Source organism: Haliotis asinina, chromosome 8 (assembly GCF_037392515.1).
Source record: "Haliotis asinina isolate JCU_RB_2024 chromosome 8, JCU_Hal_asi_v2, whole genome shotgun sequence".
NCBI lineage: Eukaryota > Metazoa > Mollusca > Gastropoda > Lepetellida > Haliotidae > Haliotis > Haliotis asinina.
In genome coordinates, this window is record NC_090287.1 from 26059940 (window position 1) to 26086284 (window position 26345).

At 41.3% G+C, this 26345-nt stretch overlaps 1 protein-coding gene across 6 annotated transcripts in view; it reads left to right on the top strand.

Moving 5' to 3' along the window:
* Positions 1-386: 386 nt before the first annotated feature.
* Positions 387-26345, top strand: part of LOC137294187 (ectonucleoside triphosphate diphosphohydrolase 8-like) — a 48762-nt gene continuing 22803 nt past the window's right edge. The window contains exons 1-5 of one of the 6 annotated variants that reach the window (XM_067825183.1): positions 387-646; positions 2438-2480; positions 12761-12793; positions 12889-12942; positions 14109-14971. In XM_067825183.1, coding sequence (XP_067681284.1) covers positions 14632-14971 — 340 coding nt within the window. In that variant the 5' untranslated portion in view covers positions 387-646; positions 2438-2480; positions 12761-12793; positions 12889-12942; positions 14109-14631. Of the gene's footprint in view, positions 647-2437; positions 2481-12728; positions 12794-12888; positions 12943-13754; positions 13995-14108; positions 14972-26345 lie in introns of those variants that run through there. The other 5 variants (XM_067825182.1, XM_067825185.1, XM_067825180.1 and 2 more) reach the window with 5 other exon arrangements.

A 26345-nucleotide genomic window follows, 5' to 3' on the forward strand; every position in this document is an offset into this window, starting at 1 on the left:
CCGTTGAGATGTTCGGCAAATCTCAGTGCTTATGACTAAATAGTTAACAAACACGTTAATTGTGAACTGTCACCTATCTCTAACCGGAGAGCCATTATCGTCATTGTACTGCCGGAACGTTTGTAAAAATCACGAACTGAAGTTAAATGCACATATTTGAATTGCCCCTCAAAGTACTCGATCATTTCGTAAAATACAAGCCGAAGTTACAACAGGATCAAAGGTTATCTGGCGCTGAGGGGAACACTTTACTCTCTAACGTTACCTGGACTACTTACAGGTACATAGCATTGTCGTCTGCTATGGAACGGGATACGTGAATCACTTACGTGTGATATGTGACTAAAGATCAAGTGAGTGTAATCAGATTTCTAATCGTAAGATTGATTTATGAAGGCGTATTGAGGTGAAGTCATCGAGTAAAATCTGTAACCCTTTCGGGACTAGCATGAAAACAAGGTCAAGGTCAAAATACAAATGCCGGAATAATGACACGGACATATGTACTATGCAGAATTTATCAGATTGCCGTAACGTCAATATAGACACTGTACCAGATATCCATCTTTTGAGATTACACGGAAACGTGTGTGTGAAGAGGTGAATACAGCATCACTTTTAACGGGTTGATCGCGCATGCAACGAGGTGAGCATAACTTATCCAAAGTAGTGAGGGGAATGTTTGGATAGACACAACCTGCCATAAACAGGTACATTTCAGAGCAAGACGAGGTAGCACTAGGGATGTCATAGTCACATGACAGCTTTTATATGTCTCAGTGATCTCTGATCTAAGACATCCAGAACGAGGAAACACCAGGCAATAACCAGTCTCGATTGTTTGCTGAAACGAGAATTTTCGTTAAAATCAATTCCCTTTTGTGAGAAAAAAAAAACTATCTGATTTTAACGGGTTTACGTAAAATAAAATGAAATAGAGGAGAACTGTCACAACCGATTAATGACAAAACCGATTAATAACATAAATACCGTAATACATATGCTTGGGAAAGGTTAGATAAAAAGACGGTTAAAAAGAAACCAATGAATTATTATAGCATTACATGTACTAAAATTTCATTAACGCCGATATACAGCGCAGCTGCTCACAGGCTCTTTGTTTGATAATTAATACATAATTAATTAGTTACAAAATAATATATTCGTATTATGTTGAGTTTTAAGCATGTTCTCCTTTGATTTAGTTTAAGGCCAAAGTCAGGACCTTTTCTTAGTAAAATATTTCTTTCAAAGTGGTATTATATGAGTGTATGGCTACGTGTGTGTGTGTGTGTGTGTGTGTGTGTGTGTGTGTGTGTGTGTGTGTGTGTGTGTGTGTGTGTGTGTGTGTGTGTGTGTGTGTGTGTGTGTGTGTGTGTGTGTGTGTGTGTGTGTGTGTGTGTGTGTGTGTGTGTGTGTGTGTGTCGGGGTAGAGTCGGTGTGGGGTCACCCATTTTGTTCTGGGGAGGTAAGCTGGATCATCAGTTTTGGACACATGTTCTGGAGGGGGGTCACGCTGATTTTGTACATGACAAGCAGGGGGGTCACTGACTTTGTAAATTTATTTTTGGAGGAGGAGTCATTAACATTGTACATGCAAATCCATAAGTATCATCATCAACCACCCCCACCCTTTGCAAAAGCTTATTAGCATATTCATAATCTATTTAAACATTCTTTCAAACGTACCTCTTTACTTTTATTGAAATACAATTAAACTGAAAGAGAGAAAACACAAATCCGTTATTCCCATATCTACATTATATTCCGCGTGAAATTTTGGGTCAGCTACTTAAAAACGTCATAAAAAAGCATACATTTGACTAAGGTACACACGCATTATGCATTTTTAATGCTTGTAATCATGTCTCAAGTGGCCAAATGTATCTCATCACACACCTCTTGATATCAGTCATGACAGTCGTGCAAACACTGGCTATTTGCTTGACCTACTATAACATGCATAGAGTCAGCGACTGATTTGCCAATAGTAGCTCAAGTCACTGTCACGGCTGCAAGACAAATATCAAGGTGAACGTTTGACGTTAGTGCCTGAAACGTACACTGACACCTTTAGCGTTTACTGTACATGCTACGAACAAAGTATACGGGGTCCCAAATAGGTTCATTTACAAAAGTTGGGTTTGTGGATGCATGCACGATAGGCGCTGGCACATATTCATCCTGTTAGCTTTGATAATATCAACTTAAAGAAATATCAATAAGCATATCACATGTAATTATTCAAAGATAAAGAACGATTAAACTGTTTGCAGACATTTATTGATAAATAATGACATATTATTGATAAATAACTATTAATGCATAGTTGTAAATGTGTGTTTATCGATATGTACAAATCTTACTGACTTGCATTTGCACACTATATTAATGCCTTCTTTCCATGTCAAAAGTCAGTGAGTTCCTACATTTGCAGGGCGTTCTCAAGGAGCTTCGTCAGCGGGATTGCCTCAAGAGCGGTAAGTTATAATTTTAAACCGCAGCCTGTCAGATCCGTTTAAGCATTTAGGCTTAAGATGAAACGAAAAGGAATATATTTTTTAGGGTTCAAAGAAACTTTTGGATGTAATGATCCACTAGCATGCATGGTTGTGTTGATGCTGGCTGATTTGCTATATGTTTTGGGGGAAACGAGTCCACAGCTGACGGGACATTCAGCACCCGGCACAGCAATATAATGAGACATGGTCGTATAAAATACATGGAGAGGATTGAAGATCATGCGATTTATAACTACAATTTATTCTGCACCTCATTAAGATAACAAGTAGATATTTTCTGAACGTGACAAACAAAACAGAGGCAGATTTTATTTCATCTTGGTTCATCTGGATGAGATGTGTCAACCAGGTCAGTGATCTTGACCACCCACCCGACTAATTGTAACCCAGATCTTCACGGATCTATAAATTCAGGGGTTTCTTGAAAAAATGGGTATTCACTCTTCAGAAAATGTGTATAGCTTGGTCGATATTTACTTTCCGTGTAATATTCGCGGTGCTCTGTATGTGTGACACTGAAACTTTCATCCGACCGTTGTCTTGTTATATTTAACTTCATATGGTAATGTCGGTTGCTTTACTGGATTTTATACATCAATGTGTTAACTGATTCCGAGAACATATAGAAACATATAGAGTGTTCGCCGTTATGCCAAAGCTATTTCAATATTGAAGAAGCAAAATTAGATTGGTTTAGAAGTGAAAGTGGATTTAACGTTGGACGCTTTCGAGCGTGTGTGCGCGTTCTTGAGTGTTTGTGTGCAAATATCTGTCTGTTGTTGCTTTAGCTCACTGGATAGATGGATACATGGGTATGTACGCTAGTTACAAAACGTGTCAAGACTTCAAACGAACCACTCCCCGATTTTTCATATACCGAGCGAAAGGCAAGGAAATAATAAGCACCACATGCTAACGTCCTTTGGTTAGACGTGCCACATATATTTTGGCTTCTTTCACGAAAGACTCTTTTTCATCTTGACCAGGGTGGCACCAGTTTGTCTAGCGTCTTTCCGTCACTTTGTTGTATCACCTGTGAAACGCGTACTAAATTTGTATCACTGGTGAACGCGGCCTCAAACATAACTCACTCACAGCTGTCCTGGCATTAGTTTGTAACAGACTTTGACAGCGCTGATGAAAATACGCAGCTAACACATTTCCCTCCAACACTAGCTGACTATATTTCCCCAATTACAAGAGAAGTTGTTTAGTTGAAAGGAAAACAAGTGCTGTAGTTGTTTGACTCAGAGTAAACGATACAAACGTGCAACACGCCCGTTGTGATGAGTAACAGGTAATCAGATTAAATACATGCTTACCACGGTGGGAAGATAGCGAAACAAGGCCATGCAAAGGCCTGCATTTTCATTTTCGTTGTAAAACCTTGTCGCGTCGGCGTGGAACTGAGCCGAGTTTCACTTCTTAAAGCAGAACACCCACTGAGCGAAAGGACATTTGATATTTGGGGACTTGGCATGTTTCCTCCAAATAATTTCTTTTCGAAAATGATCGGAAAAAATAATTTTTTGGAATGTTCTCTAAAGTAAATCACCAACTGTACATGCTTTGAGAAAAATGTGTCGTGGATCCGAACAGGGGTCTGGGCCTTTTAAAGAGCCGAAATTAGAGTTTCGTCCCACGGACACACCATTCTCTTCCCACAGAGGTTACTCCTGTCATATCTTCCTACGTAACCTCTGTTCTAATACGGCCCTTTCATGGTGCAAGTGTTCAAGACTCGCGATTGGAGGCGTTCAGATTTAGTTGTGCAGTCAGAGACGTTGTTTCAAGAGTGATCATTCGCGAGATCTCGGTAATTTTAGAATGCATCGGGAAAACTTGCCACTACCAGTTTTTGTTTCTACAAACACATCATGGCGATTGATCACCGCACTCTCTTTTGCCAGTTTCAGATTTTCAGTTAAACATGAAATACCGAATCTTTCCTTCGCACGTTGATGAACCAACTCCATGGGGCCGCCATATTAGAGCTAAGTCTATTTAACGCGAGTTCTGATTGGATAGTAACAAGGGACATAATTCCTGCTGCGATTTTTTGCCGCAAGGGGATTTCTCGTTGACCGGGAATTATGGCTGTACTAGAAGAGAGGCTACGTAGGAAGATATGACAGTAGTAACCTCTGTGGGAAGAGAATGCGGACACACCAGCTAGCTATAGGATCTTATGAACAGCTTTTATGTTTGTCACCGTCATGTCCGACTTAGCGGTTTTCACTCACTCACACAGAAAAGCTTGCATGGATCACATCTAGCTGACACACTGACTCACTGACACACTGACACGCTGACTCATAATGGTATTTGTTCCTATTCTAACTGAAACAGTCTTCCATTTGAAACATGCCTGCCCCACCCGGACATCGAAACCACTGGGAGCCACGAGACGAGCGTGAATGTATTTGAGTCACCGCAAACGTCACGATATAGATTCCCCGAAACAGGACGTAACGTGCATTACCACATTCTCTTCCCACAGAGGTTACTCCTGTCATATCTTCCTACGTAACCTCTGTTCTAATACGGCCATATTTCCCGCACATCGAGAAATCACCTTGCGGCAAAAACTCGCAGCAGGAATTATCTCCCTTGTTACTATCCAATCAGAACACTCGTTAAATAGACTTAGCTCTAATATGGCTGCCCCCATAGAGTTGGTTCATCAACGTGCGAAGGAAAGATTCGATATTTCATATTTAATTGAAAATCAGAAACTGGCAATAGAGAGTGCGGGAATCAATCGCCATGATGTGTTTGTGGAAACAAAAACTGGTAGTGGCAAGTTTTCCCGATGCATTCGGAAATTACCAATCTTGCGAATGATCACTCTTGAAACAACGTCTCTGATTGCACAACTAAATCTGAACGCCTCCAATCGCGAGTCTTGAACACTTGCACCTCGAAAGGGCCGTATTAGAACAGAGGTTACGTAGGAAGATATGACAGGAGTAACCTCTGTGGGAAGAGAATGGCATTACCACGGTGTGTTTAGTATAGACTACGGGAAAGCTTATGTGTTGCTAGTCTGCATAACGTAGGTGATAAGTTTTAAAAACCGGATGGTAAGCAAGCGTTGTTTGAATCAGTGTTATTTCAAACACCGTGGTTTCATAGTCTGCCTCAACACTATTTTGTATCACACCGGATATGACGTAACAAGTCTGTATTGTTGAATGAGTGTAGTTTTACGTAGCACTCCGCATCATTCCAGCTAAATAGCAGCGGCGGTGTGTACAAGATCTGTATGGGGTGTGCTTCAAGTACAGTGACATGTAACGCATCTAAAAACGAACACTGATCACAGCGTACAGTAATCATGTGTCTGCTCAGTTCACCAATTTGGGTAAAACTGTCTGGGATCCTTTCACAGGGACGGTGGGGTAGCCTAGTGGTTAAAGCGTTCCTTCATCAAGCCGTAGGTTCGATTCCCCACATAGGTGCAGTATGTGAAGCCATTTCTGGTGTCCTCCCCTGTAACAATTCTTTAATATTGCTAGAAGCGTCTCAAAACTACCCACACTCCTCAGTTTTTTTCACACGTAGACACAAGTTTAAGTGTATGCAGTGCTATTAAAGAACTTCAATCGAATGCTCATTTCCACTCACTCATTCAACGAGGAAGGAATTGAGGAATACTGTATACTGAATCAGATCATCCGGTGAATCTGTTCATTTGAAACAGAATATATGTTAGAAGATGTCCTGATACACAACTAGAAGTGACACTGTGAAGCGTTAAGTACATGATAATTGGATTTGCTTCCCGAAACTCGATTACACTGGGTTGGACGCAACATAACCACCTGTTATAGGTAAGTTGATAGTCAACCGATTACTGAGGAACTGAGGGTCAATAGGATGAATTGATTGACTGGACTGTGAAATTATGGTTAACTCTCGGATGATTAGCCTATGGTTAACTGGAGATGATGAACCGAAGGCTTGGTGAACTGTAAAGTGATGGAATATATGGATAAATTATAATCTGTTGGACTGTGAGATGTGGTTGTAGTTGATATCTCATCATGAACAGATGTAATTATTCATTGAGCTAGACGTGATAAAGTTCATAATAGCACGAATATCTTTAGATTTTAGAGAAATCTAGCAATTTTCAGAAATCAGGTCTTTTCTAAAAATACATTTAAAGAGACGATCGCCCACGCTAAGTCTTGACCATCACTACACGAGTAAACGTGCCATTAACTTTATATCAACGCGGAAATATGTCGCAGGATTTGAAACAAAATTATCGTATCTTTAAATACAATTTAATAAAACATGCGATCAACCCATAAGTCAAACGAACAGAAAAAAACACGTTGAGACATACACATGAGCGTGTGTAACACGAACCTAAATGTTTTTTTCGCGACAAAGCGATCAAGATACAAAACACATTGACAATATACAGAAGCTGCTAAGAAAAGGTTCAAGCTGCAATAAAGCACCGATATATCGAACACTAATGTGTCGAACTTTGGGTTGTCTCAAAGTTTATTTGGTCATCACTTCGCGGTTGTGTCCCAACTTGGATAACTCGAAGTGCTGACGTAGGTCACTTCAAACCTTCAACTTCGACACAAGGTGTTGCGTTATTTCCCTGGATAGGATCGAGGCCGGGACGTCGTCATTATGAAATGAACTTTAGCAAGTGAATGCAGGCCAAGTAATCCAATGTGAGCGATCAGCGTAACAGATGGTTTAGGCAAAGATGTTAAGGAGAGACATTAATTGTATCCCTTTCTTCTTTTCAATTCGAACGACAGAAAACAGCCCCGACTATACTAATACATACACTGCGTTTTTGTCTAACTTGTGTTAGTGCAGTTAACCATCGGTTCATCATCTGGCAGTTAACCATCAGTTCATCATCTGGCAGTTAACCAACGGTTCATCATCTGGCAGTTAACCATCAGTTCATCATCTGGCAGTTAACCATCGGTTCATTATCTGACATCTAATCTCACAGGACATGGTGTCTGATTTTCTTAAAGCACATTTCAGTTTTCTTCAACGAGTATTGACAACAGGTGAATGTTTGAACCCGTCGCGTGTAATGAATTCAGTTGAATATTACAGTGAATCTGTTCATATCATGAACAGTTTGTTATAGTATTCCCAGAAATTATTGAGAATCATGTTGCGTCATGTAACTCATTACGTTTATTAACTTCTGGCGTTTTACTTACATAAACATGTTAAAACATCATCCTTTTATAGTCTCAGTCTTGTTTTAGTACTTTGTTAGACCTCCTCGCTCAGCAATGCATGCCTGAATACGCCTAGGCACACTACCCATCAAAGTTTGTAGGTAATCGTGTGACAGGGTATGCCAATATTGGACCACCTCGGCCTTCATATCTTCTATATTTCTCAGTCCCTTTTGGTTTATTCTGTCCTTCATGACTCCCCACACATTCTCAATTGGGTTTAGGTCTGGGCTGTAACTGGGCCAGTCTAAAACTTGAACATTTTCGCCCGACAACCACTGTTTTGTGTAGCGTGCAGTGTGTTTTGGGTCATTATCATGCTGGAAAATCCAATCATCTTCATACAATGTTTGTGCTGTCGGAAGAAGGTGACCATTTAGAATGTCAACGTATCTTTCTTTTGTCAAGTTTCCCATGAAAACACACAATGGCGTCACTCCTCGAGCCGATATGCCACCCTACATGTGAAAATTCGGGCTATGTTTTGGTCGCTGGTAGATAGGTTTGACAGTATCTTTGGTCCAAATTTTCACACAATTAGGGAAAAGCCAAACAGAACTTTCATCCGAAAAGAAAACATTATCCCAATCTTGATTTTCATGAGCCCGACACCAGTTTAAACGTTTTTCCTTTTGTGCATTTTTCATCAACGGCGAGGGAATTCCACGTTTTCTCACCCAATTAAGTCTCTGTAATTCCTGCCTGTTTCATTGCATACCTGAGGACTTCCTCTGCTAATCATTTCATTTCTGATGTTCTCAACACTTTTCAATTTGCCCCTACTCACAATCTGCCCAAGTCTTCGGCGATCCACAACACTGAATTTCCTAGGCCGACCTGCCCCTGCTTTGTGCTCTATCCCGGTTCCTGTTTGAATATTCTTCAAAGTTCTGTATACTGTAGACAGAGGAATACCATGTCTACAAGCTAACACTTTAGCATCAGCCTCACCCCTTTCAAAATCATCTAGAATGAGCTTTCTTTTCTCTCTTGCTGTAAATTCTGCCATGTCAACACAGGAAGCCGTCTGCTCAGACAAGGGAGATAACTCTTGACGTAATGAGCTGCCTTCTAAGCCTTCAAGAGTTGTCTCCCTTATTTAGTATGCTTAGTGCATAGTGAAAGCCCTTTTTCCAATCTTAGCATCATTAGAAAAAAAACAAAGATTTTCTCAATAATTTCTGGGAACACTGTATATGCAAAAAAAAAAATGATATTCCCGCCATCCCTAACCCCTGACGAATTTAACAACCTGAAAGTCTTTCCAATAATGATTGACTAATTATTAATAAGCATTTGGTATGAGATCATGTTCCCTTAAACTGAAAACAGAATTGCACCCCTGCAAGTAGTCTGACATTGTCTGACAGTACCTACTATGTAATTTTCCCTACTGTTTAGTGCCCATGCAGTGCTAAGGCCTTAAAAACCAAGTCTAGATTTCCAAGGTTTTGATATTCACATCTCCCTGTGACTCTTTTTCAATTTAAATGTGTGTGTATTTTTTTGTTACCATCAAAATTATGTTTTTTTCAGAGACCATTCATAAGTCTCTCCTGCAAGCTGACTACATTCCTTTTTGGTTTGTTTTGGGTTTTTTTTTTGCGTGATAGCACACAGCGATCTCAAAGCTTTGGCAATGTTTCGTGTGTTAATGATGACAAAACCAGTCGGTGTACGTAGAGCTGTTGATTTATTCATACTAAATTACAAACGTAACAGTTTGCATTGCGTAAATCCATGTTAAACAAACGAACGAAAAAATTGATTTGTTACGGCCTCTAGGCAGCTAGAAGGGGTCGTGATCTTAAACTGCGTACCAAATCCGCTGGGTGAGGTAAATATTGTATTTATTGATCGTAACAAAAAAATAACAAGTACATTCGTCCTCTTATCTCGTGTTCGATAGTAAATCACCGTGAAGGATTGCGGTAGGTAATTGTCAATGATTCATGTACATGAAATGACTGCATAAACGTAACACGTTTCACTGAGACAAACTGCAGTTGAATTGTTCACCATCAAAATCCTTGTTAGGACATTCACATTTCCTAGAAATGTAATGAATGTGAGTTTTGCCAGTGGTCGGGATGCGGGATGGTATATGACCCTCACGGAATGTTTTCAAGCCTCCTTATGCTATGTTCATATTATCATGCTTAGCGCCATGATTGAAATCGTGCTCTTAATCGTGGACCAATCGTGGTGATCCTATCAGATCTTATCACATCTTGAGGTCAGTCATGACAATCGCGCTGATCATAGAATTTTTTATTGTTCTACGATCAGCACGGTTAATTACCAATCGTGATCATAGCAGCTGAACGTATTGCATCGCAACAAAGCCAAACAAGTTGGATCTAATCGTGCTTTCCAAACCGTGGTGATCGGAATCAATCATGGACAAAAGAAACACCACGCTTTGTTGAGATGTGATGCGATACCCCACTATCTGTGACGCTCAGTGGGGTCCCACTGCTCCGGACTTGACACGAACGACTCGTACGAAAAACTGCGATTAGATACGAGTACTGGCGCTTTCCCACGATCTGGTACGTGGTATTAAGCCTATATGTGCACCGGATGTCAGAAGTAATGCGCCTCATTCAGCAATCTACCCTCGAAGACAGTAAATCTGTCAAGTTGCTTTGGTTTGTAATTTTGGAGCCTTTAAAATATGCTACCAAAGGCTATGAGAGGCAAGAATGAAAGAGAACGGCTGCCCCTGAACCTGCCTCAACAAGGCCAGCCAGAGCCTACACCGCGAGAACCCAACCCGAGAAAGACAAGAGAAAGAAAACAGTTACCGGCTTTACTGAACAATAAAATGAGGACATCGTTGAGTTCCTCATGAGAAAGACTGTGCAGTAAACGCCTTACGTCCCTAGGAGACACCTGAATCTATTAGCCGGGATCCCAAAGACATTTTCCACCACTCCTATCATTGAAAATCCCCTCTTTCCTTGACATCCTTCCTCTAATGTATGGCTTCATGAAGTAGTTCATGTGTGTGCAGAAGGTCATGTCTTGGTGGCCTTAGTGTCTTCATCAAAGGGCTGTGGTGTTAACCATGTGTAGTTTGGCAACGCTACTGGACCCTCCAGCATCCTGGGTGTCCAGGAGTTCAGAGAAATGGCCAGATTGTTGTCCCGTCTCCTCTGTGAGCCATGGTCGCACCCAGAAGTGCCTGGTTGCAACTCTTCTGTCCCTTTGTGGTTGTAGTTGTAGGTGCTCGTCTTATATCTCTCTGGCGATAATATAAGCAGGTAGTACGTCCACAAATGGTTATGTTTGTAGTGTTCACTCTGTAGCAGTTCATGGACTGATGGGCTGCATGTATACTCGTCGTGGTCAAATCCTGATCACCCTCAATGGTGGTCGTGAAACACACCGCGATCACAATCGTATCCAGTCGCAAAATAGCGTACTGACTGTCATTCAGACAATGTATACTTCGGAAACTCGAAAAGTCCATGGCTGACATGACGAAGAGTACACAAGTACGATCGAGTTTCTTGTGTACGCCAGAAACTTCGTCAGTTCGAATCTTTGTTGCTCTCTCTGTCAGTACAATACCTGTGTTCGTGTTAAGTGGTATACGTCTGATATCACCCCGTATCAAGATGACACGCTTGTAATGTTGCAATGTCTAAGACTATTTTATGTATGACCACAATGTCACAAATGATGTGACATGAGAGAGAAGTTACTTTGATACATGCAATTACATCTTAATGAGTTTCATTTATACGTCAGTTAATAGGAGCGGGACGCAATAAAACATTTAAAAAGATTCGAATAAAGTAAAAATCTGATTTGCCTCTTTGGCTATCCTACAGACCCTAAAACAAAATAAAAATAGGTTAAAGCACATTTTACAGGCGTGGCGCCACATGATCTACAATCACAGGTTATGGCGTATTGATTAGCTCTCAGGCGATGCGGGAATGCATACATGGATCATTACAGTATGCAGATCCGGTTAGAGATAATCATAAACTAGTTGTTTGGAATCTGGGTGGTGCAATGAACTAAATCGATCATTTAAGGGAATGGCCGTATTATATTTTAAGAGCGACGTGGATATTTAATAAAAAAATAAGGCCTCACCTTTCACACATGACAAAGTGCCCGATGCCCGAGAAACATTTCCCCTTTCAAATTAGCCTTAGGTACATATGAGAAGAAAGCTTGAAGCGATCCGGGTCTTAGACTTTAGTAAAACACGCACAACAGATCTCCTTTTACGTCTTTGATAGTTACTAAGTAACATATTGAATCGAAGTTGAAATGACGGAAACATTATACAGAAACATTGGTCATCTTCGGTGGTGTCTTAGATACACCTTCAAAAACACCATGTTCCCTTTTATCGTTCTGTCAGTATATCTTCATTGTTACTCGTAGTTGGATTTTGTTGTATTTGGCAGCTAACGGCTGTCCTCGGCGTTTTTACTGCTGTCACCATTATGAGTTTTGTGTGAAGATGAAGTTAATTTGCAGCCCAAAATAACAGAGATTGAACGGATACCCTAATACGCGTTTGGTTTGGTTTCGAAAGTCTTTTTTTAAACTGATGCAGTGACATCTTAGCGTTAACAACTACGTTGAGGGAGTTACCGTCTAATGATTAAAGAGGGCGTATTTTCAGGCAAAGACTCGGAACTCATCGTCATTAGCTAATGTAGACAGTTCCTATACACAGATATTTATACACCTGCCCAAGGGCCTGTATATTGGGTGATTGGTGGCACATGGCCCTGTCTATATCTTAACTGATTTCGGTCTCTTCAACTATCTAGTTCATTAGATTAATCGCAAACGGTAGTGACGGTGTTTGTCTGGACTGTTATCAATACTGTTTGCTCTACAGTAAAGACGCCATATATATATGCCTGTCTGTTTTAAACCTTGGTGTTTGAAAACATACTGAACACTGATTCTATTCTTTTTTTCCTTTGTCTCCTTGCAGTTTGTTACAGTATGTGCTCCTAAACCTTTCAGCTATGAATTCATATTTGACACCTGATGTGTTGGGTACGTGCACGTATACACGTGCACGGGCAATAGACTCCGAGTAAAAATGCAGGGCATTATTTCACAATGCATTTGTAACATTGCAACTACCGCAGATCTGCGGTACGTTGTGAGAACCTCGTCAACCTGAAGAGTAAAATCGTTTTCTGGTAAGAAGCGAAAGTTGCCATTAAATAATTTAAAAATCTCGGGTCAGAGCAATCATTAATCATCAAAGAGAATGGTATAATTCAAAACACAAGCACACCAGCATTCCGTGTATCGCTCGTATTAACACATGTTGCGTTCGAGTAGGCGTGGGCAGCACTTGGTGCAGTCAATCTTATGCAAGTTGCTAACGAGCTTCATGCATCATTTTGCATGTGAACAAAAACCACGACAACACTTGCCCAAGTGCCAATTTCTGTATAAACCTGAAACCTTATTAAAATTCTGATAACTGCAGAACAATTGAAACAGAATTACCCGTTGTCACCTTTTTATCCCGGATGAACGTGTCGTATACACTTACAACGCAGTCTCATTTGATCACAACCTTATTTGATAATCACAGGGCTGGCTTTAATTATTTTTGATTACTTTGTCATTCCTACTAATCATTCTTAATGCCAAGGGAATAATGTGTTAACAAACCGACAGCATGGGTTCCCAAGGGACACTCAGGATAATTCTATACCAACTAGCAAGCGATTCCATGTTTGTCATAAGGCGCTCGTATATTACAAACCCAACTCCACTGCCACGATTGCAAGGTTCCATCACAAAATCTGGTCTCCTAGTTTAAGCAGTGTTCCCAATAGGGTAGTGGGAATTCCCAATTTCCAGCGTCTGTATATACCGTCATTATTCCTGATTTGATTTGAAAACCATAGGATTTATAGATAATACAATTACCCATGCTGGGGATTGCCCGTCTGTTGGGACTAGGCCACGGGCAGAGTTATCGGCTGTTGTAGAGCCCAGTAATAACGCTTGCACACTGACTGTCGAAGGGGTGATGGCAGGCGGCAGTGCGCGGTGCGGTGTTAGTTTAGCGGCCAAGTGAATGTGGTATCGGAGCGTCCCACAATCTCCCGAGATGGTCCCCCGGTATCTGAATGCTCTCCTCCCTGCAATAACACCACCGTCTCCCCTCATTGCTCGCAAAAGGATTCTGTCTTGAAAGAACCTTTGAACCTCTTGTAGATATTTCCTCGCGCAGGTGATGTAATAACTTTCACGGGATATTTTGAAGATTTTTTTCACGGTGATTAGGGGATATATATTTAGGTCTCAATTTACGGAGAATACCATTACCATCTTGTGCTCTTTTCAGCTGATACCGACGTCCCTGAAGACGAGATGAAGCGGGAACTGTCCTCAACATACTGATAACGGTGCTCTCTGCAACACGGAAGTAACTATGTTTCACCTCGACATTTGGAAAACAATGTGAAGTCGGCCATTATCCGCTCGGACTTTTTAAAGGATTTCTCTGGACGAGCAAAGTGGATGTTTACGGATCAAACTGTGACCGCAGTGGGTAAAATACAAGTCACGTCTGGGAATACAGCGTGTCGTCTGCTTTGCTGGAAGTGATCTGGTGTTACTTGTCGTCTGCTGTGAAGGCAACAGGTGTGATGACACCTATCGGCAGCCTGGCCCATATACTCCGATGGGCTTTGCAACTTGTTTATGTCTGGGCTAAATCAGTCACATACTGACCAGATCAACTGTGCCCCTCTGCTGCTGGAGGCGTATATAACCGCCAAGAAAACTTGGAACTGGATGATTCGAATTGTGCTTGCTATTGAGTAACAACGACACCAGTGACAGAACAGAAGCGCATAGTATCAGTTATGGCCAAGTTCTATATAGGCTCGCTGATCTTTGCGGCGCACCTGTATTCAATTGTAACCTGTGTTAATTCTAACGGAGAGACACGATTTGGGGTGATGCTGGATGCAGGCAGCAGTGGCACAAAAATAAAGGTATATGAATGGCAAGACACAAGAACTGCAACAGATATTCCCTCCATGGAGTTACGATATGGACACAAGTTCTCCCCCGGGATTGGTCGTTATGCCACTCACAGGGAGGGTTTAACTAAATATCTGTCTAACATAGTGGCTAAAGCTAAAGACCTTGTTCCAGAGGAAAAGTGGAAGTCAACACCAATGTACCTGATGGCAACTGCTGGTAGGTTATTACTGTGTAGTGTTGTTCTTTACACTGAATAACAGTCTCCATACTAATTATTATTACCGTTTACATTTGAACAATTTCGTAATTTTTAGCGTTATATTAGCTTTTTAATGGTTTAGGGACCGTTCAATTTTTTTTGCTACGGGACATGATGCTAATTCAGAAACATAGTAAGTTAGCACACCTTCCACCCCCAGACACCAATCCCCCCCCCCCCACACACACACACACCCACGACACGCACACACACACTCACACACGCACACCTTCCCACCACCACCATTCAGACTCACTGCAAACGATCAGTGTATCCCCCTGTATAAATGAACAAATTTGATGGCAGTCCTTACCTCCCTTGAATTATGAACGGTCCCAAAAGTGGGTAGGCATGCATGCGGTTTTTGCGTTCGCTTCTTTCAACAACGCACGAGTTCGATTCCCCCTGTGAGTACTATATAACATCCCTTGATAACTCGAGGGATATAGTAACACAACAGTATTGTGGATACAAGCCTCTAGCTTAGCTCCCAAGGTTTGACAGGCAAGCGTAAATCAATGGGATGCAGTGTACCTGCATTTGTCGACAACGATCGCTTGACGTTTTAAGTAGGGATCAGGATGTACTAACGTCCAATACTCAATATATTTCGTTTCTGTGATTTGTGTCGTCTGTTGCAACAGGATAATGCAGTGAATATCGTATACACCATATATCGCCCATGTATGGGGGGGAAGAAGGTTCAGCGTATCCTACATTTCTGATAAGGTTCATATGCATTGCACCACATAACCCGACTTCCACGAGAGAGAAGGAGGGAGCGGACTGACAGACTTGCAGACATGTATGCAAGGGTGAGGGGACATATTGTAACAAAGACAAGACCAAGGAAGAATCTGAGAACTTTTTTTTACTCCAGCTTTACATATGTAATTCAGCATGGTCAGGAGAAACGCTGTGTTAGCAGTGCTTTCATTCACAGGCCGTTGTCTGTGCCAGACCCTCCGTCGGCGATAACATTGAGGTTATCTATCGACATGATCTTTCGAAAAAATCCCACTCATAACCCGCGAAGTACTGTTTGCAGTTATGACATGATCCTCCTGTCTGCTCTTACCTGTGCCTCAGGGGGAACAGGCGATGGTCTTCATACCACAACGCCTCGAACATGTACACTAACTACGTCTGCATACAGTTATCAGTGTAAGTGATTCTTGATTATTATGTGATGCCTCTGACAGCCATGGGGCACAGCGGTTGCAGTCGACAAACTGCAGTCGCCGTGCACAGGTGCCTCCCATTCCATTTCGCTCCTTCACAATGTTCTGGCGTTCGCACTACCATACACTAGTCTGATTCAGAGGTCCCTTATCCACATTATTTTCGATTTTATTGCGTCTTATTTGTTTCTAAAATATTTATATTCTGAACAATAGTTTATTCCATACCCGCGCTCATGGGTTTCACTGCAGCGTTAAACGTCTGAGACATCCGAAAATCTCTCACCCCTCCGACATCGAGATAATATGTAGTGGAACTAGGCAACAGTTTGAAGTGACGTCAAATCCAACTCAATCATTTGCTTGATAGCATCTGTCAACAACGATCGTGTGACGTTACAAGTAGGGATCTCAAAATATGCTGAAATCCAACACTCAGTATATTCCAGATCTGTGATTAATGACGTCTGCTTCGACAGAATATTAAGAGGAAATATTGCATACACCATAAATGACACACATGTAGGGAAAAGAAGGTTTAACGTATCCCACGTTTCTGATAAGGTTCATATGAATTGAACCGCTTGACCTGTGTCTGACGTTCAAGAGAGAGAAGGACAGACAGACAGACAGACAAACGAGGGTGAGGAAAGACTCTGAGAACTCTCATCTACAGCGTTCCAGATGTATCTCAGCATGGTCAGGAGCAACGTTGTCAGCAGCAGCTTCAAACACACATCGTTGTCCTTTTCGTACTCGCCATCGGTGATAACGTTGAGGATATCTGTTGACATGATCTTTCGAAAAATCCCACTCATAACCCGCGAAATACTGGTTTCCTATTTATCTGTTATGACATGATCCTCCTATTTGCTCTGGCTTTTGCCTAAAATCCCCCATGTGTTTACCCGTGCCTCAGGTGGAGCAGACGATTGTCTTTATACCACAAGGCCTCACCATGCAGACTAACAACGTCAGCATACAGTTTCCGGTGATTCTTGATTGTCTTGTTTTGTTTCTGACAGCCATGGGGCAAAGGACGTGCAGTCAACAAAGGTTGCGTGCCTCAGTTTGGTATGCCTTAATCTCCAGTGGTTTAACTCCTTCCCAACTTTCTGGGCCTCTTGCTACCATACATGTACCGATTTCAGAGGTCCATAAAATACATTATTTTCTCTACTTATATTGCACTCCCTTTGATGCCAAATCCCTAAAATCCCAGGTTTTAAACTTACTTCTCACTGGGGCTTCATTTCAATTTAAATTGATTTAATTTATTTGTTACTTTCATCAAAATTATACACCTTCCAAGAGATAGTCTATACATACCCGCGCTCATGGGTATCACGGCAGTATAAAACTTCTAGGCAACCATCCCACTCATCCAGCACAAAACCCACATGCAGTGGAACTGGGCAACAGTTATGAGTGACGTCAAATCCAACTCAATCATTTTCTTGAGACCATCTGTCAACAACGATCGTGTAACGTCACAAGTAGGCATCTCAGAATGTGCTGAAATGCAACACTCAGTATATTCCAGATCTGTGATTTATGACGTCTGCTTCGACAGAATATTAAGAGGAAATATTGCACACACCCTCATATATATGGCGCATATGTGGAGGAAAAGAAGGCTGAACGTATTCTACATTTCTGATAAGATTCATATGCATTGCAACACCTGACTTGTGCCCGACTTCCACAATTTAAATTGGATTATTTGTTATTTATATCAAAATTATGTATATTCCGAGCGATAGTCTATACATACAAACGCTCGTGGGTTTCACTGCAGTGGTAAACGTCTGACACTTGCATCCCACTCCTCCGACATCCAACTAATATGTAGTGGAACTGGGCAACAGTTAAAAGTGGCGTCAAATCCAACTCATTTACCGGAGAGCATCTATCAACAACGATCGTGTGAAGTTACAAGTTGGGATCTCAGAATGTGCTCAAATCCAACGCTCAATATATTCCAGATCTGTGATTAATGACGTCTGCTTCGACAGAATATTAAGAGGAAATATTGCATTTAGTATTTTGTAGATAGTAAATTTAGCTCGTAATGTCAAATAATAGTGGAATAATATTTGTATACACAATAATGGTGAAAAAATTGCAGTATGTCTGGTAGACTAACGCTTAGTTCCTGAATAAATACTTTTGATGGTAACAAATAAACCATTTAAATTAATAAGGAGCCGCAATGAGTTGGAACCTGAGGAAAACTAGAATCGATATAGTATTTTAAGGATTTGGCATTATGGAAAATAAATTAATGTGATTGAGGGATCGTGAGACAGACTATGTGTTTGGTCATATCTTGGTGATAAGGAAATTATATACATTATGTTGTTAGTTCATGAAATCATGAACCGTGTATATAAAGCAAAGGCTGTTGCTGTAATTGCCCATTTTTCCACAGACCATAAAATACTCATCGTGATAATTTTGTATATGTCAAGCTGACCTACAATGAATAGTGCATACCAACCGCTACGGCGACACTAAGCATAATGTTCTGTCAATTCATAACGAAGCCAGACTGATAAATTTGTCTGCCCCATGTATTGTGGCATGAACGTTCATACGGACTTCATGAGGGAGCCAGGTTTTGATCCCCCTACACACACACCCCTTACGCATATGTCATGTGAAATACACACTACCCTGGCTCATGTTTCGTCATTCCATGTTCAACGCCAGCAATGTGATTAGTTCACATGGTAAATACATATGTCAGTGTCACCTTTGATTAATTGCAGAATTGACAGAAAGTAGCAGATTTCCAAGTTTATAACACTTGTTAATTGATTTAATTGTTGTATTTAGCTAAAATTAGCTACTTGTTCACACTGTAATTCGCATAACATTGAATAAACGTACCTAAATAAATATTTCCAACCCACACTCTAAACAGGATCGTGTGCATAATTCCCGATAACTCCCCTTAAACGCAATAATAAAATTATATTATAAAAACGATAAGAATAATATGCATAATAATGCTAATTAATTACTGATGTGATATTTAATGGACAACTGCTGTTTTATTGTAACTATTTAGGAACACAATTGTTCAAGAAACGTGGATTGAAGATATTTACACAATCTGATTTCATCCCCATGCCTGACCCCTAAAAGGTATAAAGAAAATGTCAAATTCTGTAAAGAACAATTTGACGATTCGGCTCCTCCATCTTAAGACAACAACGTTAGAATCAGTTACTATTTTCAATATGTCATTCGAAAAGTTAACCCTTATTCTCCATAAAGTTAATTCCTTATTCCCCACAACGTCAACTCCTTATTCCCATCAACTCCTTATTCCCAAGAAGTCCTGTGCGTAGTGCTGAGGCCACCGTCGAGCTGGGAAAGTCCTTGGATGGGTGACCGTGTTTGGCAGTTTGACTCCTGAGAGTTTCTAGGACTTCGGTCCTGCCCCACAACGAAGCACACGGAAGACATGTGATCTCACCTTAGGCAAGTGAGTTTGTTCAAAATTGCCTCTGTTCACCCAGCAGAAATTGGGTACCCGGTGGGATAAAGTCCTGTGACTATAACATTCTAGCGCCTAAGAGGCTGCTTGGGTTATCCGGGGTAATGATACTCAAATTCTGATTACATTGTCCAGTGAGCAAATAGTCAGATGGATACTAGGCGCTATATAAGTGAATTATTATCATTATTATCATTATCATATAAAGTTTACGCATATCATAAAAGACAATTCCTTATTCCCCATAAAGTTAACTCTTTATTCCCCATTAAGTTAACACCTTATTCCTCATAAAGTTAACTCTTTATTCCCCATTAAGTTAACACCTTATTCCCCATAAAGCTAACTCTTTATTCCCCATTAAGTTAACACCTTATTCCCCATAAAGTTAGCTCCTTATTCCTCCTAAAGTGTACTCCTTATTTCCCGTAAAGTTAACTTTTCCAGTTTTTATTCCCTGTTTTGTTTTTAAGTTACCGTGAAGTTATTCCTTGATCTAAAAGGCAAACCCTAAAATAGACTAACACTTATATCAAATAAACCCACAAATCGCAATGGGACCCATCACGGACCAAAGATTCAGAACCTGGGGAAATCTAGACTTACTTCATTGGGTTTTTAGCACTGCACAGGTCTCTAGTCTGCGGGGAAAATAATGTGGTTCAAGGACTGTGAGATACACTCAAAAACTGGAAATGCTGTGATATTTGTCAGTTCCCACCTCGTTGGAGCTGAATGCCCAGCCACTCTATCAGATGTGGTGTATCTGCACCCACCCTGACCTTGTGAGTGTCAGCCCTTAACAGTGACATGTGAATGTATCAGTGCTCCCTCCCCTAGCTAACAGGTCAGTCGATAACGCCATGAGATGACAGATAATGTCAATACTTCACCACAAACCTCTGGCCTCTATCAACTAGCCTCGTACGCGAGTATTCCCAAGCGGTGCTCAGACTGTTAGACAAATTCTCCTCGCTAAGTGCAGGTAAATATTATTCCTTTACGATTCGGCCATTAACTTGTGTATATAGCCAGTCTGTATGGCGGATGATAGTTCGGTATGTTGTAAACGCATCCAGTCTCATGGGACTTGGGATAGCGGCGTTGTTTCGTTGGTGTGCGTGTGTTCATCCTTGTGTGCGCGCGCGTGCGTGCGTGCGTGCGCGCGCGCGCGCGCGTGTGTGTGTGTCTGCGTGTGTGTATTTGCGTATGATATGGGTATCGGTGTTGGAGTGTGGGTGAGTGTGAATTGGTTAGACAGGGTTTGGGGAAGCTTTACTCCACTGTAAGAGATCTCCCGGGTGCGGTAGGTTCCCCACAGGGCTGGGAAACACTGGTAGGGCAGTCATCACGGGATGGGAGTCACCGGTAGGGTCGTCATCACTGTCTTAGGGAATCACCTGGGTGGGGAGAGTCATGTATATTTGTACACATGGTGTTCAAGAGCATGAGCCGGAAGTAGAATCTATATGAGAGTTCTTCTGGTGCTAATCAAGTCTACTTGCACTGTGCGTATTTATCCTGCAAGAATCAAGAACGTGTTTTGAAACTCACACAGCGTGACATGTACGCATAGTGCTCTTGCATTAGAAAACATACAGCGTTGCGGGAAAGCCTCAGGTTTACTGATTTCAACGAGTGCAGATTTACTTGGTTAATTTTTCATATGCAACAATTCTCACGGTAATGCTGATTCTTGGATTTCATCAGATCAGAGAATTAAACCCATTCAAGTTACAGTTTTCTTTTTATATAGATCAAATTATCTCCGTTTTGCTGAATAATATATAACACAGATATAACTTACTGCCCTTACGCATACGGTGACATCAACTGCTCACACCCTGTTCAGTCTTGAACTCCTCATTCCGTTCACTTGTAGTAATCACATGAGTGAGTGAGTGTTTATGGTTTTACGCCGCTTTTAGCAACATTCCAGCAATATCACGGCTGGGGACACCAGAACTGGGTTTCACACAAGGTGTCCATGTAGCGAATCGAACCTGCGTCTTCAGGGGGACGAACAGACACTTTAACCGCCAGGCTACACCACCGTAAACAAGTTAACTTGTTATCCCTGTCCTGTCGTAAAGTAAATTCTGTATCAGCTGTTTAAACGTGAAGTTAACTCATTGTTCTTTTGCAGTCGTGAAGTTATCTCATCATCCCTAGTTTTGTATCATGATGGTAACATCGTATTTACCATACGTGAAGTTTGCTCCATATTCCTTTGTTAGTCGCTAGTGTAAAACTGACTCCTTATGCCTTCATTTTGAAGAACAATTTAGCTTTATTGCTGGACTCGAGTTAAAAACTTGTAATGGGTGAGTCATTGTCAATGATGGTTTAGTTTATGTTTGTGCACTTGACAAACTACCACACTCCCCGTGGTTCCCATGCCAGTCGCAAAAATCGAAGCCTTTTTTTCTTTTTCTTTTAAAAAAGCTTTAACAGTGGAAAAGGTTCCGCTCTTCCGATCTCATTTACTCTAGCTGACTTAAGGAAAAACGAGGAAACCAAGATTTCTTCTCATATGCCGCAAAATGTGTTTATATTTCCTGTCCTTGTCACAAAAGGTTCAATACTCACGGCTTCTGCAAAGACGCGATCAACTTTAATCCCCTGCTGAAGACTTACATCTCATGACTCAAGTCTTGACTCAAGTCTGAATTCAAGTCTTACAACTCATGACTACCCGGTTTACTAAATGACGTATTCACCAGTGACAAGGTAATCAAGAAAATGCATGAGCTACCTTGGCATATGAAAAGGACATGGAGAGGCATGAAAGTTCCCTCTTTGGAGCCTGTTCTTTGTGGGTGAAGGCAGACCAAAATGAACACCCGTCTTGGTGGATGATAATGTACTGACCACCCCTAATCGGGCCATCGCCATTCAGACGTTACAAGTTCGTTTCGTGTATAAAGGTACAAATATCTAATCTAGTAATCAAATATCTGAGAGTTCCTTCATGACTTTCTTCTGCAAGGGAACGTTTGTCTTTAGGGCGTGCCCGTCATGGTCCTGCATGGAATAAATTCTTGTGACGCGTTTCATGGTTGCACACTTCATTATGACAAGGTTTCATTTGACTGCAGTCTGCTTGACATGTTATTCGCAATATGTTTAATAAGTATATTGTGGGATTACATAACGTTACGTTAAAACTCGAGACAAACTGAAGTCTTTACCCCGCTTTCCGGTTTCTCGATCTCGTTGACTGTACCATATTTTCTGTGTACAACATATTCAGAAACAGAAGCCGGAGTATAGTCTTTCTTCACAGAACTGCATGCAATAGTGCGGCTTTCATGCGGATGATCATTAGGAATGAGTGAGTGAGTTGAGTTTTACGTCGCACTCAGCAATATTCCAGCTCTATGGCGTCCGTCTGTAAATAATCAAATCTGGACCAGACAATCCAGTGATCTACAACATGAGCATCGATTTGCGCAATTGGGAACCGATGAAATGTGTCAACCAAGTCAGCGAGTCTGACCACCCGATCCCGTTAGTCGCCTCTTACGACAAGCATAGTCGCCTTTTATGGCAAGCATGGGTTACTGGAGGCCTATTCTACCCCGGGACCTTCAGGGGTCGATCATCAGGAAGGAGTAATGTCCGTGTCTGGAGTAATGTAGTCTCAGCAGGGGAGTGAGTGTCTCACAGATTTGTCGAACATCTGATAGAATAATATTTTATCATACCCTATACTCATGCAAAGAAACATTGCACATAGAAACATGGTCGATTAAGGGATCTCCGAGGATAAGTCCAAATAGGTGAATCTTTCACATCAGCTGCTATGTCGTCGATGTCAGTATTGATGTAATTACATAGACATAGAGATTTGCTCTTGGTGAAATATGTTCACTGGAAAGAAGTTTCATAGGTAGCGCTCTTGCCCCTGTCCTGCATGTCGTATTGATATATTTGTTTTAAAAATTGCATTAAAATGTCTGCAAAGGCAAAGTCCATTGTTTAATCCTGCCTGTACCATTAGCGTGTGGTTGTCTAACCTTCCACGTTGTAAATATAAGTCTGATCCTCATTTGTGGTTCACACGGTTGTTAATTGAGGAGACAATCTGACAGACGTCCGACGCCTCCATCCAATAGACCAAAGGAAACTCGTTCTTCCGCTTCGATATCATTATACACAAAAAGGGAGATTGAGTCATACGTTTTGAATATAAATCCACAAAGATAGCCATCAACCATTTATCCACACTCAAGATTTATGGTTTGTTTTTAGCTTACAGTTTGGAAAAAAATGAATTGACGATTGAGTTAAGTTTTATTTTGACAGTAAATTTAAGCCAGAGACGTTGTATACATCACCTTGCCTATTTCAAGCATTATTTACGCTAATTCCCAAGCACTTGACGATAGCATCAGTACACGTATACACACATTACATTAGCAGCTGGCTGGCACAAGACCGTCTCCACTTTGCACCACCATGCGTGGACTGGGACTCGGGGAGGGCTGGGGTGTTCAGTTCCGTGTTGGGTTTCAATTCATTGGTTTGACAAGGTGTGTTTACACTAGCAATGGATTTCCCGTATTGACTCACAATGCTTGAGTATGTGTAGCCTTGCTGTCTGTTTATTATCATGCTCTAAGTGCTGTGCCATCAGTATTCCACGCGCCAAGGGCATTTGCCCTGCCAATATGGTGCTCAGCCATGCGTCTCCCAGATCCTGTAGTACCACTTAATCCTTGATGAACCAAACATGACACTGCACTCAGGAACAAGAGATCTGTGATACAGAATGCTCCCATCCAGTAGAAAACATGGTGTAGGGGCTATGTGTCTCGTCTGTTCATCGGTCATCACGCCATATTATTCACAAACAGGGAGTGTGTGAGTGAGTTTAGCTTTACGAAGCTCACAGCAATATTCCAGCTTTGTGGCGGCGGTCTGTAAATATTAGAGTCTGGGCCAGACACACCAGTGATTAACAGCATGGCCATCGATCTACACAGTTGGGATACGATGACATGTATCAGCCAAGTCAGCGAGTCTGACCGCACATCTAAAAGCAAGAATGAGTTCTTACCCAGGTCTTCGTGGATCTTAACAAATAGGGACTGTCATCGTTTGACCATAGGTCACTGCCATTAGCAGGTGAACTTCTCGAGTTTGTTTAATCAGGATATTTACGGCGTCGGGTATCTCACCTACCAAGTATAACAATGGATTAGTTTGATATCACAATGACATCTTTGAAAAGATGCAGAAAAAAGTTAACACCAAAATTGTATAAATATCAGTAATCAACAAGGTCATATGTTATATGTCAACACGTTTTACTGACAGACAGATACATCTGGCTTCTGTTATGAAATGGCTTTGTCAAGCATAGGCACGTGTTTCATGGCATCATAGCTAGTAAACATAGACATACTGTAAAACCTGGGTTGGGTTGGGGTGGGGTCTTGGGTATTGGGCTGGGATCGAGCTATAACGCACCGGAGCGTCATAGAAGATCAACAGCCATCGCGTTCGTCAGAAGCAAGATCACATCAAACATTTTATACAGGTCGTATTGAAGAAAAATGTATAACCTTTGTTTAATGATTTATGATGAGAAAAAAAATGTATATAAAGCATGATCTTATTTCTTAATGACACGAGGGATTATGTAATGTCAATGAAAATATAAATTTCAAATTTCACTCTCTTCGGCTTTGTTTACTTTCAGATTATATCATGCATCGATCGTGGCTTACAAAACTGAAGCTGTGGTAGAGGGAGTGTTGTTTTAGGCAATATTTCAGTTATGGGGCGGCGGTTTGTAAATAATGGAGTCTGGACCAGACAATATGTGTCACCAAAGTCAGCGACCACAAGATTCCGAGCAGCCTGGAGTTAGCAGCGGGTTCGTGTTTCGTTATTCGCGTTTCGAATAACGCATAACGTGCTAGCAGCGGGTTCGTTATTCACACGCTCTACATGGAATCTCTATAGTAGTTCTGTCACATACACTGAACCTCATGTAATAACGCATTGCGGGATCCATTCACATGTGTACCAAACGTGCATGAGGTGTTTATCATTCAGAACCTCTGAATAACGAAAAACCTCACTGGGTTCGTTATTCGATGTATGCCCATCAATGTTTTGTTACATGAGTTTATGTGCACATGACAGCACTACTGTAGAGATTCCATGTAGAGCATTTGAATAACGAACCCGCTGCTAACACGTTATTTGTTAATCGAAAAGCGAATAACGACACACGAACCCGCTGCTAGCGCGTTATTTGTTAATCGAAAAGCGAATAACGACACACGAACCCGCTGCTAACTCCAGGCTGCTCAGATTCTGTTATTGTTAGTCTCTCACAACAAGCACGGGTTACTGAAGATCAGTTCTAACCCGGATCTTAACAGGTCACTGAAGATGTGAATGCAATACAAAACATTCACAAGTGTTGGCGTGAACAAAAGTAACTGAAAAAAGATGAAACATGAAACCTATCAGAGGTGTGTTTTCTTTTACACGGAACCAACAACACTGACAGATATTTCACATTTTCCTACAAAAAATATCAGCATGAAACGGTTAAGGATCTGAAAGTTGACATTTACTGAGCACTCACTCATTAGGCTGACGGAAAACTAGCTCTTAGTCTCTGAA